This window comes from Athene cunicularia (assembly GCF_003259725.1).
Source record: "Athene cunicularia isolate RWA chromosome 4 unlocalized genomic scaffold, athCun1 chr4_part2, whole genome shotgun sequence".
NCBI classification, from domain to species: Eukaryota; Metazoa; Chordata; class Aves; order Strigiformes; family Strigidae; genus Athene; species Athene cunicularia.
In genome coordinates, this window is record NW_020799099.1 from 5,195,004 (window position 1) to 5,210,469 (window position 15,466).

A 15,466-nucleotide genomic window follows, 5' to 3' on the forward strand; every position below is an offset into this window, starting at 1 on the left:
CAGCGTTCCCCTTCCCAGCGAGGCCTGCTGAGGCGGGGGGAGCGGCGTGGTCGGGCTCGGGACGGGACCTGACCTGACCTACCGGTAAACCGATCTAAAGTGTAACGTCTTGGCCTCCGGACGGATGGAAATCCGATTTCCAGACCCTTCGGGAGTCACGGAGCGGACTGCTTCCCTCTTTTAATGTCACTGAAGTGGTTTTCAAGTAAGGATGTTTAGATTCATGTTCACTCACGCATTGCAATACACGTTTCATCACTTACTCCAGACAACCAGCTGTGCAAAATCTTCGGCGAGCTCTTCTCAGCAAGACTTGTTCTCCAGGGTATTTCACAGCTGGGACAGTTTACTGCAGTTTGTTGCGTTTTGGAGGCGCATAGCTTAGATTTACGTGCAACCGTTTTGTGGCTCTTTCAAGGCCAGAATGCTCCTCTCCTACATGTCTCACCCTAGTACACCTTTTATATCCTATTTCAATACCTAATGTGGTTATTTGTAGGTTAACCTTTATGTTTTGCCAACATCCTTCTGATTGTTTAAAAAGTTCCATTTTAAGGGAGTTTTGCAAAATTTTCAAAGCATTTTTCATCTTATTTTTGGTCTCTTTCCTGCTTCCTCATTTCCCCCTCCCATATTTTACTGTCTTTGAATATATGTAATTTATATTGCATGCTGATTCTCACTGTGACAGCGATTCATACTACAAGAATGAAGACTGAAATAAAGGCCTGCATTCTGGATTCAAAAGTTGGGCAATAAACTTCAGCTCCTAGCACCTCACAAAAGGAAACTTAACAAGAGAATAAAGAAACACTGCAAATTACCTCAGCAGTTATAATTAATGCTAATTTTTGCTCTCCTGAAATAAACCATTTTTTCCTGTAATTGTCAGACCCAAAGATGTGGACAAGAAGAGCTGAAAAGTGACATTCAGCTCTCTGTTATCTGGAGCATGGTGTTCCTCTGCTGGTATCTTAGTGCCAGATACCATCACACTTTTTGTGATGCAAGCTGTTATTCTCTGGGTTTTTTTAACATGGTATATGTGTTAATGACATTATCCAGGTCAAACTTAAAACTGAGAAAGATGCGTGAGGAGAAGGAAATTAGAGCAGTGCAGACTAACGCAGAAAGAAACTATTTCCAGCTACTAACATTTCTCAGTGACAGAAAATCCTAGAAAATGATGGAGCTTTTAAATGTTAAAACCCCAAAATATCAAGAGGTGATTTTTTTTTTTATCTCCTTAGGGAATACATTACTAGTTATACTGTCCTATCTGTGGAAATGTTATGGAAAAAGAAATGCTATCTCATAGTTCTGTGCACTTCTTTGATGTTGGCTGTAATGAATACAGTAGAAGTCCCTGCACAGTAATAAAATCACTTCCTCCTGGATGTGATATGATGAAGTTTGTGTGAGCCTGCACTCCGTTTTTAGAACTGGTTGCTAAGACAAGATAATCTTTCCAGACATTAATCGCTATGAAAGATGTTACACTATATACATACACTGTTTCAAATAAAGTTTGTATTTTTGCAGAATGTTCCTTGCCTTTCTTATTCTCTCTGCATGCTGTGATTTTGGCTCTCTGAGCCTTGTATGCTGTCTGTGACCAGTTTTTTTCTGTTAAGATATGTATCAGACCAAATTCTGCTGGTGTGGAGTCAAGAGCTACACACGCACATATACTGTACTATAATCCAATCTACAGGTTTGGGTTTAATCACTGATACTATTTGATTACACCATGATTTTCTGTGGCCTTGAACCTTATCATGGAATCATCAAAAAAAAAAAAAAAAGGAATCCTTTAGTTCAGACTCATATCCTGATGTCATCCCTGATGTAGTGTCAAACCTAGAAATATGCAGTGCTGGAAATACATCAGCCTCCCTGGGCAATCCATGCCTATGTTTCATGGTACTTAGATTCCAATTTTTTTTCCTAGTCTCCAGTCTAAATACTTGTTGCCAGAATTTATAACCTCTACTCCATATGGACAGCAAGAGAAATGTATTTCATACCGTTTGCCATGAGCATGCACAAGTCTATTTGCTTCTCCTCTGCAACAGTCCTTAGTGTCTGGGAAGACGGCCATGGCATTTCTTTTCACCTTGCTGCTCTGCCCTTCTGATCCTTCTGACTCTAGGAATCTCACTGAGTCAACTCCTCTGTGAATGGTTATTCCCCAGACTAGGCATTCAGCTGCAGACGAAACCCTTATAACGCTGTGTGAAATACGAACATGATGTAGTATGTGCTGTAGGCTACCAGCCTGTTCAGGGATCTCAGTGCAGTTTTCCTTTTTTTTGCAACTAATGACTTTGTTGAACTGCCTTCAACTTTGATCCATTATCCAGATTTTTTCCTTCAGATTTATGAAGCTAATTGTTTTTCTCATCCTTTTTTAATTTAACTGTTTATTCCTGAGTCCGTGACCTTTCACTTCTCTTTATTGACCTGCATTCAATCTTTTTAATTATTTCTACTGTTGCAATAAATTTGAATTCAGATCCTGTCCTCCAGCATACTTGTATCTACTTTCAACTTTAACTGTTTGTCTCCATATGTAATCAGCAGACGTTCTATGCCACCTTAATCATTTATAGCATAAAACACAGGAATAATGGTAGATTTTCACACCCATTTGGGACTTGTTTTATTCTGACATATATTCGAGTCTACTCCATTTAGCAAAAACCAGGTAGCTTATTTTGTGACAGTAAGAATTACTGTAACACTTACAGTGAATTAGGCCCAAGCTGCTTAATTTATCACTGTTCTCTCAGGTTAATTGTTCTTTACATCACAAACCTCCAACTAAATTATACTCAATTAGATGCTCAATAAATTAATCATTTATAAGGACTGAGTGGACCAAATAGATGAAATAAAACTATCTCTTAAAACAGACAAATATAAAATGGTTAGCATGGACTAACACTCTTCCTATTTCATGTCACTTTTCCCATGCTTTTAGTCAAGTACCTAGATCTACCTCTTTATCTTTAAAAGTTGGTAACCTCAGCTTGGGGGCCCATTTTGAGTAAGTGATAGTATCCACAACACCCAGTGTTTGTGGCTGTGCATGCTTTTCCACCTCTGCCTTAGGCTGTGTCCCTACAAGATGATAAATCTGACTTAATATTGCAAAACCACTACAACTGTGAATCTATACAAACTCACTGTAGCAGTTCAAATGCTGTTTAAAAACCTCCTAGATGTATCTTAGTAGCAGCAGAGTTTTTATTAGGCCAGTACTGCTTGTCCTTAGTAAGCCAACATACAGCTGAAATAGAGCCCTCATAAACACACCACCATACACTCTGCATAATTTGACAGACATGTGCTGTGATTTCACACTTGATCTGGATCATATTTCATTGACATTTGATCCACTATTGTACATGTTCTTTGTAACGGACATGAAGCCTTGATGTAGCTTACAGCACAAGAGCTGCTGCCTCTGGACCAGCTGATCATAGCCTCCTTATTAACCCATAGGTGACTATTGAAAGGAATTTTGAAAGAGATTATTTGCTTTTCTTTTGCATAGTATCATATTTCATTCTACTTTGTCAGTAAGAATAAGTAACTTGCACACAAGTGTTTAAAAAAGCTATAAAAATGTTTCTAATTCTCCTACATGGAATAAACTAATTTCATTTCTTAAATGTTCTGAGCAAAATACTGGTCTGGTTTCTTCAATCAGTATCCAGCATTGCCAGAAGAACAGCAGTATTGGAGTAGAGCTAGAGAAGCTTTTTGAACTGAACTTGGTTTTGCTGAAAAATGTGGCTGGGCCAAGAGAGCATTTTAAGACCTTGCACTGAATTTGTTAAATTGCTGGGAATCAAAATGATTCCCACTTTTAAAAATTCTTCTGATCAACATGTTTTGTTCTAGAAATGTCACAAACTACCAAAAATATAGAATATATCCTTAATTCAAGACATTCTATATACAGCTATTTAGACTGGATATTAGGAAGCATTTCTTTGGGTGGTCAAAGCCTGGAACAGGCTTCCTAGAGAGGTGGTCGATGCCCCACACCTGTCAGTGTTTAAGAGGCAGGCTCTAACTTCTGGTCAAAGACTGTTGTTAGCAACAGATTTTAACTTTTGGTCAGCCCTGAATTGATCTGGCAGTCTAGTCTAGTCTACAAATTCATTGTGTTCATTTCTCGACCAAAAGTTAAGATTTAGCTTTTTTATTTGGGGTGGGAAAAAGAGCAAGCTGGTTTACATTTTTTCTTTTACCTATTGCAGAAACTCACTAACCACTTGTCCATATACTCTAAGGTAAACCATATGCAGCAGTGGAACTCAGAACTGAGAATTTGCCCCATGTTTTCCAGACAGTCTGGGCCATTTAACTCTCATGAGGACACAGACAGTTGTACTGTACCATCCCAGCTCACACAAACCCACTCGCCGTTAAGAGTTCCATTGAAATCACTGCGACTATTCACACAGAATAGCCAATGCAATGCACGGTATGAACCTAACTCATCTTTGTTACTGTAGGATACTATATATTTTTTCTGGAGCTATAATGACTTGTGTTTTGATATCTCTCACTATCAAGATTAGATGCTAGGCATATGCGATTGCAGAGATTCTACCTTGCACGCTATAGTCATCCACATAGCTTGCCAACAGTTACATCCATATTTTAACAAAGAGATTAACACATTATTTCCTTTTGACAAATTCAGTTAATCATGGCAATTCATTTGCCCTCCTAAATTAGTAAAAATTCCTGTCCCCTGAGCCCCCAAGTCCCACTTCACTTGAAGATCAAGCATTACTGGCTTCCCACCACGTTCAGAGAATGTGTTAAATATAACTGGCTTTTTAACTGAAACGTCTGTGTATATGCCTCAAAAAATAGAATGTGAAGAGGGCACCAAGTTGCATCTAGCCCTGTATATACTCCTTCTCATTTTAACACTGCCCCCAGATTGGCCCCCCTTCTCATTTTAACACTGCCCCCGTAGTAAGGCAGGAGCAAATCTCTAGTATCTATATGAACTTCAATGATATTATTTGTTCTAGGGCTGAGCTGAATTTGATCCATTCTCCTCAAGGGCAGTACAAATCTAATTACATGACATCTGCTGGCTTTATTATTATAAATGAAGTGTTAAAGAAGTGTGAATTTGTTATACTTTGAATAACAGAAACATTCCATACACCTCAGTGTTCACTGACTTAACTCTATAAGCACCAAGATCAGAAAATATTATGTATCACTTTCGTGCTTTCCCTATGTTTCTCTCACAAGATATTAAAATTATACTGCCAGTTTTATCTCAGTCAAAAATTGTGTCCTATAATGCTTGCAAAACAAACCCATACATTTCTATGTTTAAACACATTACTTGTGCATATTATATGTGATTATAGTATCCTTACTTTGTCTCAGAGCTGTTTTGTTTGTACTAAATAGCAATAAAGGTGACTAAATGATGATACTGCATAGAATATTTGTATACTGAAAACCTCATATGTCTAAAGTCTTTGTATTCCAGAAAACTCATATTTTTCCTCATATACTCAGTACTTTTCCATTTTAAATTTGTTTTCAATATTATTTAATGTTATCCTGGATACTTCTATCGCTAATTAGATGGAGTACTTTGCATCAGCATGTTATTTGCACAGAATATTTAAAAACGTATCTCTGAATTTACTACCTTCTTTTCCCAGTCTCCCATTTACTTACGTGTTTTCCAGAGCATTTACAGTGTTATCAACAGTGTTACCAGTTAACTGTGGCTTCTATGAATACTCCATTTTTCAATTTAATGCTTTCTTGTTTAAGTATATAGCATGCTAAGCTAAACAGCTCCTAGATCTCCCACTTCTCATTCATGCCAATTCATTATCCATTGTGTTTTCTTTGTGGTTGTGCAAGAAAGAGATCTGGCTGATCTTTTAACCCAGTTTGGATTATTTTGCAGCAAATGTGCAATCACAGCTTCAGAAGCAGTAGATGTACAGAGAAGGCAATAAATAAATATGAAAAATGTTACTCCAGAAGATGGCTTGTAGTTTAGTCTTAGAGAAAGAAGTTATTCTGCTGCTTTTTACTTTTCCTGGGTTGTAGGAAATTCGGAAGAAAGGTCAAGGAAGAAAAACTAATGTATACGGGAAAAAAAGTAGACATATGGACTACTCATGATCCAAATTGCAAGTCCATCTGCTACAGCTCCCAGCAGCAATTACTTGATTTCTAAGGACCAAACAAAAGTTCTGTTGAAACTAATTGCAAAACTCCGAGACCTGTTTCCAAAATAGGAGAAGAGTCATAACAAAAAAACAATGAGAGGTTCTGAGATTTTAAGATTAAAAAACTTAGCAGTACTTCTAGTTAATATAACTGGGTATTTGGTCTAGCAGGATTTAGTTACATGCTATTAGAATGTATTGGGTAAAAGTGTTTAAAGTCTAAAGTACAAAAAGTAGTGTGTACTGTAACACAGTGTTTATTTACAAAAATAATGGCATGCTAAGCAGATCAGTACAAAACCAGGACAAGTCACTATGTATCTTTGGTAAAGCTATATCTATAGCAAAAATCTGTGGCTTTTCATAATCCAATGGGTTTAATTTTAATTTTCACTTTTAAATTGACAAATCATTATCCCAACCAAGATGACTAAATATGAAAATAGTTAAATTGGAATGTGTAATTCCACATCACCATTAGATTATAAAAGAAATAGCAACGGGGAAATCATTATGATGGGACAAGAGGGATCAGAAGAGATAAGAAAGGGACACCAGTCAGAAGTCAAGAAAGAATAAGGGATGGTTAAGCCAACAATGAAGATTATAAGAAAACGTTTTGTTTTGCCAGTAGTTATAGCAGTGGATCTCGCTTTCATCAGTTGCCCTTCCTCCCTGCCCCTCCCACAACTCCTGACAGACATTTTCCACATTCTGTGGTAATGAAGGCGATCTAACTGCAAATGTCTGTCACAGGTCTGCACAATGCCAGTGTTGTTCTAACTGCATAGTTCATAGTGCAATAGTCACAGTTCAACAGTGCAAAGTCAGCTTTGATCCCATGTTGTACAGAATCTTCTCCCAATTGTAGATGGTATCCTCACCTTCTTTATTTTAAAGCGCATGTAACTGCATTTTAAAATTTCAACTAAAATGTTGAAAGGAGGCACAAGTAGCAAATATATCTTTGTGCATCACTTTATGTGTGAAATGGTTGCTCTAGCTCTGTATTTGTGGAAGCAAGCTAGGAACTACTGAGATTTATATTTTTTTTTAAATGGTAACAATATGGGCAAACCAATGCTTTTATTTGTAACACACAAAATCTATTAACTAACAGGAGAAGACTCACTGATTTTGATGAAATTATTAACCAGTACAGCCAACAGGACATGGCTTATAAACACTCAACAATAGACACCCCTCCATAATAGCTAAACTTTTCAACTAATTGAAATTCCAAGTAAAACAAAAAATATTTAAAAATTAGTCCTAGTGCTTCCAATACAACCCCAAAAGAGAAAATACAAAAATCATGTGTTATGAACACATGCTGATAACTTCCAAGAGATCCTTCAGTACCCTTATGAGGTAAGAATTAACATTTCTTAAATCTCTTCCTGATAGCACAACATTCTGTTCCTTCAGGTAATTATAAATCCCAGTGGCCTTAAGTCAAGAAAGTTTAAACTGTTTTTTTTTAGTTTTCCCTTCATTAAGTATAAGAATATGTGTTTCTTTGAAACAATAATTATATTCTTACCCAAAACTATTATTAATGCTAAGAGAATGCAACTTCTATGATTTTTTCCTAATAAATAAATAAATAAATAAATAAATAAATAAAAAGATAGATAAAATTGTATTATCCAGCAAATTCAAGTTGCTGCATTTTTTTTTTAAAGGGGGTAAAAGAGGTAGGACTAAATTTGGGTAATGTTGACCAAACACCTATTTCACTGGGGAGCCAAGAGTATGAAACACCTAGCGGAAGGGACATATAAATATCTCCACAGTAGTTCAGGTCTCTCTTTTTAATCTTGATAGAGAATTGTGACTGAAAATAAAAAGTGGCAAAATCTTTCTTGCTTTTTGGTCTAACTTTGTGAGACTTTGTTTTCAAGTTTTATATAATAAACTTCTCCAGTTGTATACAATGATGAAATCTTTTTAAAAGTCTCTCTGTGAACTGATTAAAAATAATAGATGCAAACAGACTTTTGGAAATTTGTGAAATTCTTTACATTGTCAATTAGTCCAGCACTTGGAGATGGACGTAGACCAAACCTAAATAACAGTAAGTGACAGTGAAATTGTATTTGATTAGCCCATGCCTCTGTGAGAAAATGTGTATTGAAACATGTTCATATATGGTTTTTTTGAAAAATAATTTAGCAGTATTTTTTATGTTAATGGGACATTTTAAAATGTCTTAAAAGTGGTATCTATTGGGTTATATTTTAGGAGTGCACCACAGAAGCATATAGAGAAATGTATAAACTGGATTTATTTGTTTAAAATGGGTTCCCTCCAAAATGTTTTGTTAAATAAATAAAATATATGGGCCAGATTATAGCTATATACATATACAGGAGGGGAAAGATGGAAAAGGGAACATGTCTTGCTTTGCATCTCAATTTGTAGACCAAATGCCCTCATGGTAAGGTTTGTGCTAATCTGAAGTGCTTTCTGCTTTTCAAGATCGAAAGTATTTAGCAATTCGAAGTCTATAATATGTTAAACAAGGCTTCATGGACAAAACTATTGCTGCTCCAGCAAGTATGTATTTTTTTCCCATGTTTTTATGCTTATTTTACCTGTTCTAATAAACTATAGTTATATTTTAATAATTGTGTAATATGTACTTGCATTAAGCATAACTGTAAAAATACAGCTGTAACTCACTTTATCCTTTCTCATTCCCAGTAACAGAGTCTTATGTTAATGAAGATAAATCAAATACTTGAAGGGTCATTGCACCTATGTAGCTCAGCACTAAAGTAATTCCTGCATCCCTTTCTGGAGAAAAAAGTCCTATTTACACATTGTATGTACATTGCTATTGGATTTTGTGCAAGACACTGAAAAATTCCCAGAGGAAATAGAAATGCCTCATTCCATCACTGCTAATGATAAGGTGACACTTGGGTTAGATGGGAGATGAAAACACAGCCCTGCTTGACTCATCTTTCTGTGGTTTGTGATTTTTCATTGTGCTTACACTTCACAACAATGAAATGCAAAATTCTGAAATAGATACTATTAAGAAATGTTTTCAGAAGATTAACTGAACAAAGACACCTGCTACCATTACAGACATAAATAACTGGAAGAGGACTACCTGGATAATTTGTGAGAGAAGAACTTCTTTAAACAACTGCATTTATAAAGCATTGTTTACCCCAGGGAACCTTCTACACCATGAATGTCAGAGGAAATTGTAGAAGGTCATATATCTCAGCTCTATGAACCAGTTGTCCTCACTGACAGTGGATGTTTTGAATAAATAAGGTTTCATCCTGCTCCGTGACAGGCTTACTTAATGTTGGCTGATTTGTAAAGGCCACTTTATACATGAAAAAGAGTCCAAAATGTATGTTTTATAATGAAGAAGATATTAAAAAAATGTTTTCACCTTTTCTCTCTTAGATCTAAACCAAAATGTTAAACATTTCCACAAATGTTAAATATTTTTACAAAGGTGTAGCCTGCCCACTGTTTTTTTTTGTTTGGGGTTTGGTTTTTTTTTTTCTTTTGAGTGGGTTGTTTCACTATCATGAACACAATGAATCCTGTACAGAGCTTCCCTTAAAGGATGAACTGAATGAATCAAGTACCAAAACCACATATATCCAAGGTAGTCAGGTTCGGAACTGAAGTTCCATTTCCTAGCAAGACTTTGTTAAGATTGTTTGTTAACAAATACCATTTTCCATTCCATTTCCTCAAAATATCCTCTTTGGCATATTCTTGCTTCTTTAAATATGCTTATTTATAGAACGGCTTCACAAACTCACCTTTCACCTAGTTAACAGACTGCAACATACGTGATGCCACATTCACTCCTTATTCTAAGCATCAGGAAATAAAGCAGCACCGCTGCTGTATTTACACAGTCGTGCTGGAGCACTCCTACTCTCACACTCAGCCACATCGCATTGCACGCCTGGGATCTGCTAAATGGTCCTTCTGGGAAGGCACATAAAGGAGTGCTTGGAGGTTGCTCATGGAAACAATACACAGCGCAGCCTCACACACCATCACATTGCAACTGCATGAACAAGCCTGTATGTTGTAGTGCTTGTATGCTCCCAGGTGCTGCTGAAATAGTAGCAACAGCATGAGCAAACCATGTGTCCAGTCTTCCAGAGTTCTACACGCAGTACTCACGTAACCTACTTTACACATGGAGACATCACAGTATGCCGATGTGTACATACTGAGTATACATGCTTGCAGAATCAGAACCTTTACTGAATGCAGGGCTTTTTTTTTGTTCTTACAAAAATATTTTTCAAACAAATATCTCCGCATTCCATTGTTATTCAAAAATCCCTTTTTTTTTTTTTTTCCTGTACAAAACTGTGATAGTTTTTAAGTGCTGAATAGTTCCGTTGGATATGTCAAAACTAACTCAGTTGAAACAGCGTTTTCTTCCATTTACTATATTAAACAAAAAGTGCCCACCAGTTTTGTATGATTCAGTTTACCTTTCATTTTTTAAATGCATTTATTTCATCATGTTCGTATAACCCTGTGTTAGGCACATATGCACCGATGTATTGAATTGTTCCAGGAAATCAAGTTTCTTATTGCCTTGTTCCAGGAAATCGGGTTTCTTATTGCCTTATAATATGAACTCAGCTTGTTGTACAAGAAAGTACTTAACACTTTAAAACAGGTTTTCCTATGATCTCATTACTGTGTGCACTGTGTTATGTGGTAATGGAAACCTCATCAATTACAGGCTGTTCAGTTACATCCTGTGTAATGCAGGGTCACCCTATGGTGCTTATATATAATTACAGACAAAAGGCCTATTCTCTGCCATATAGGCACAAACTCAAATGAATTTTGAGTCAGACTTGGCAGGATTTCAAATTTCTGCTGCCCGTGGTTGTTAAAAAGAATGAGATTAATGAATAAAATTATTTTATAAGAGCGCTGATTTATAACCTAAAAATGTTGACTCATTACGGCACCCATTCTACGGCCCACTGTGCACACGGAAACCTCCTTTGTGTGAAGCCTTGCTGCCTCTCCTCCGAGTCCTGGGTTCAGCCCCTGTCTGATGCTGTTAGATCTCACTTGGTGCCCATTAGACCATGTGCCTAAGTTTCTCCATTGATTGCAGAGGTTAATTTATTGGCCCCAGCATACTTGATTATGGGAAGAAATGATAGTAAGAAATTATTATCTGGATAGTTTGAAAATAGTTTCATTACAATGTGTTGTGCCTGGCTGTTTATCTACATTCTCTCCGCCCTGTACTTATTTCCTGGGGGAATTTCTCATATATCGCCTTGCCTGAAGCCAAGCCGTGCTCTGATCTGTCACACCTACATTGCTGTTTGACTCTAACCTGGTCAGAAGAGAATGCAGGAGAGAATACCCTAGCTTAGGGTTATCAGTGGCAATAAGATGGGACTGGCTCAGCCCTTCACTTGTCAACGGTATTTTAACGGAATTCCACCAACAGCTGGAAGTGCTCAGCTTCTCTAAAATCTGTGCTGAGAGCACACTGTACGAGCTACTCGAAAATAAAGGTAGCAGCTTTACTGAATACAGGAAGAGGCTAATCAGTGAATTTTGCTATTGATTTAAAGGGGAGCAGAATCAAGACAGATTTTTTCAAGCTGAATTTTAATTGCTAGGTATTAAATGTTTCTGAAATGCAAGACTACTATTTTTGCATGTATAACCCACAGATCAGATACCTTCACCTGTTCACAAGAACCATTTATTGAAAATTAGTCCTCTAATAACATGCACCCTCATATAGTTCATGCAGAAGCAGAGCCAGCGACAGGGAACAACTGTCAAGTCCTTTTAGAAAGCTATTAGGATAAAGGAAGCTCTTGTGTAAGTTTGCTTTTAAGACTTGCATATATGAAGAACCCATGCTGCTGCTGTATTATTTGAGTATTACTAATATTTCCATTTCTTGGGTAACCTGAGGAATCTGTGCACAAAAACACAGTGGGGGGTGTAGAGGTGTGGTGGTTTGCAGTGGTCAGATCAGTCCATACCTATGAATTATTTATTATTATTTGTTTTATCAACAGTTTGGTATTGGGGCAGTCAAATATCAGGAGAGACAAAAGCAGCCAACCCTGCGGAATTGTACAGAAATTAAGACCTATTCTAGCAGATGATCTCCTACAACTGCTCTCATGGAAGTTTTCAGATACACAGCACAGATTTGCTAACTTTGACCATGAGCATCGTTCCATGGAATTCCATGGGACCACTGTCAATAGGTACTCCTTCTGTGTGTAAGAGGTACGAACTAAATTCTAAGATAAGTTATCGAAAATGTTTTGCAAAAGGAAGAATTGCTATGTACTTCTGCTGGAGCCAGTTCACCCACTGTAATGTCATTTTAACAGATTATTTTCTCTACCAATCTAGAAAGACCAAAACAAGCCTTTCTTTTCATATAAAAATGCAGGCTTTGTTAAACACAGATTACTAACTTTAAATCCCACAGTGCTGCTGTGGGAATCTAAGTAGCACAGTTTCCAAAGATTTATTATTTTCTCAACATTTTGTGACGATTTTTTTTCTGAAAAGTTGGATACTGTAATTTCAGAATCAAAGTTGTGTGCAATGCCCAGATCCACCGACACCTTCTGAGGTTTCCAGAGATCTACTTGCTTATTTTCCTAATTGAGCAAACACAGTTTTTTTCTTTCCTTTTCATTTCTAATTCAATTTGTGAATGAGTTTTCAATAGTTTTGTACAGCAGAGACAAAACTTTTTAAGGCAACGAAATGCACTAAGAACATCTCATATTTGGCATCTTTTTTAAAGCTCTATCAGCTGTATCAGAGTAATAAGCCTTTGTTTCTTGTTTATAAACGTGTGATGGTAAAGTCCACCCTTAAGGCATAGTGCAGTTCCATTTTAGGCACACTTGTAACTCCTACTGTTATTTCAAGTGTGATGTCCAAAAGAATCAGGGTTCTCAAAAATGCACTGTCTGTCCATGTAACCGTTGCTTTGTCTTTGCTCTTCCCAGTAACTTTTGACCGATTGTGAGAAATGTGACAGAGGTAGAAATCACATAAATAATGAGCTTCTTACAAGCATAACAAAAGTAGTCAAGCAGATGAGGGTGTTTTTATACGTGGCACCTGTAAGTGCCACAGCCAGAGGAAAAACTGCAACATGCGCTCATGCAGTTCAAACACAAGAGAAACCATATGGGGGAGACACTCGTAAATGCTCTAACCAAGACAGAAGCTGCAACCAAAGGGCAAAGCTGGAAAAGCAAATTTCCCCAGTTCCAGTATTTTTTAGAACAGGGCCTCTCCTACTTACAGTGAAACTATTATCAATGTCTTGAATTGAAGCCAGACCAAGTCCTTAATCTGTAAATTCTAACAGCAGCATTAACAGACTTCACATCATAGCGAAAGCTAATTTAAAGTTATTAAAACCAATTAAGGCTCATTCTCCTTATATGGTTACATCAAAAATGACAATCATGATAAAAATGAAAATGTTTAAGAGTGAATCTGTACGCGTGGATCGTTCAATTAAACCTGAACCCTGTCTTGGGAGGGAATCATTATGACAATTGCTTTTTTCTTCTGGATGCTTCTTTTATAATTGTAGTTACTTCCAATCCTTTTTCCCCGTGTAACCCCCCTCTTTCCCCCACCTCCTGCTTGGTACATTTTGCAACCTGAAGCACAAACACCTCTACCCTACATAGGCAAAGAAAGTTCACTGCATCTAAGATTCCTGCTGGCCCACACACCTAGGGGAGACAAGTGTAATCAGAATACATGAATAAGTACCAGGCTCAAAGCTTTGCCTGAAGTGTTTTGCAAGATTCATCATACTCATCTGTTCTCTTCCTCCTGTGCTGATCAGCAGAGCCCTTCCTCTTCCAGGCTAGAGGGGGGAAAAAGAGCTTAGGTCAGGGAAAATAAAATATTGCTGTTACTGTGATGCCAAAAAGTGTTTACTAGGCAATGAAGGAAGCCTTAAACAGCTAGGCTGAACATGCTTTTAACCGGTCCTTTCAAAGGATAAAAGCAACCAACTTGTCATGACAGCAACAAATTCTCAGACAGTTTTAAAATGGCCATAATGAGCTGCTTTCAGGCTAACATCTTGCATATATTCAAAAATTCTGAAAGCAAATTAAACTCTTGCCAGTCCTGACCGTTTCTAAACTAATGCATATACATAGTCCCAGAAGAAACCTCAGAAGGAAAAAACCCAATCTGTGTGCTTATATCCACAGAGAAGTGCAACAACACATGTGATGGCACAGTTATCATGTTGCTGTAGAAGCCCCAGCAGAGTATTCTTTAATTTTGTGATTAAAATACTAACTGTAATGTTGCAATAAGAATCACAGGTGAGCAGAGCTAAAATGAATACAGGTGTAACACCAAACACTGGAAGACCTGCTTTTCCTCAGCAGTGGAGCTCTTTTCGTTCTTAAATAAAGGGTTAAATGGGTAAAGTTGCATTTTGCACCTTCTGAACAGCCCTTGGAGGCTTCTAAAGGCAGGTCACTGTTTGCTGGAGATCCCTGGGATCCTGCGTGGAAAGCAGAAAGCACAGTCTCTCTTTCAAACTCTAGTCACAACCAAGGTTGTGGAAATACTGTCGTGCTCAGCCAGAAGCCAGGTTAACACTTTTCAGTCCAAAAATTAGAGAGGAAAAAAGATCCTATGGAGAGGTGAATCCACGGATTCACGCTACAGACAAATTGCCAAATAGAGGGTGTTTGTTGGGCTTCGCAAAATATGAACAGCATAGATGAAAACCAGCGGTAAATTAAAAGATAGTATCTAACCCAAACTACCAACAGAACAATATGCGTCAAAGCGGCAAAACTGACAGCCATCCTGGTAGAAAAAGGGAATCGGAGATGATCAGGTCACGCAGAACTCCGCAGGGGCTGGGAATAAGCAGATTACTATTCAGAGCACATGGGGCTGGGATAAAGCTAAACCCTCGAAGACATTTCACGGCGTTTGTTTCCAGCCCCTTTGTTTCCCGCAGACGCGTCTGGGGCTCTCTCCATCCTCTGCCCCCCCAGCCGCCGCGCGGGTCCGTTTTGTCCCTCTCTCCCCGGAGCCCCGACCCCGGGCCGGGCTTTGCCCGGGCTCCCTGTGCTCTCTGTGGGGCTGTCGGGGGGGTCGGGGGAGCCCCGGCCGCGGAAGGTGGTGCCTGGTAGGGGAGCCCCCAGTGCTAGAGAGAGAAG

The 15,466-nt window shown here is 37.9% G+C and overlaps 2 protein-coding genes and 1 long non-coding RNA gene across 4 annotated transcripts in view; 1 reads left to right on the forward strand and 2 right to left on the reverse strand.

The window, feature by feature from the left end:
• Positions 1–480, reverse strand: part of METTL14 (methyltransferase like 14) — a 21,885-nt gene extending 21,405 nt beyond the window's left edge. Inside the window, exon 1 of the mRNA XM_026848041.1 lies at positions 236–480. Coding sequence (XP_026703842.1) covers positions 236–256 — 21 coding nt within the window. The 5' untranslated portion in view covers positions 257–480. The remainder of the gene's footprint in view (positions 1–235) is intronic.
• A 228-nt stretch (positions 481–708) lies between these two features.
• LOC113479763 overlaps positions 709–15,466 on the reverse strand; it is a 28,878-nt gene continuing 14,120 nt past the window's right edge. Inside the window, exons 5-6 of the long non-coding RNA XR_003398334.1 lie at positions 14,043–14,139; positions 709–2,231 (exon numbers count right to left, since the gene is read on the reverse strand). This is a non-coding gene — a long non-coding RNA (uncharacterized LOC113479763). The remainder of the gene's footprint in view (positions 2,232–14,042; positions 14,140–15,466) is intronic.
• The window catches only part of PRSS12 (serine protease 12), a 42,719-nt gene continuing 42,358 nt past the window's right edge, over positions 15,106–15,466 (forward strand). For both annotated transcript variants that reach the window (XM_026848039.1, XM_026848040.1), the window contains exon 1: positions 15,106–15,425. In XM_026848039.1, coding sequence (XP_026703840.1) covers positions 15,131–15,425 — 295 coding nt within the window. In that variant the 5' untranslated portion in view covers positions 15,106–15,130. The remainder of the gene's footprint in view (positions 15,426–15,466) is intronic.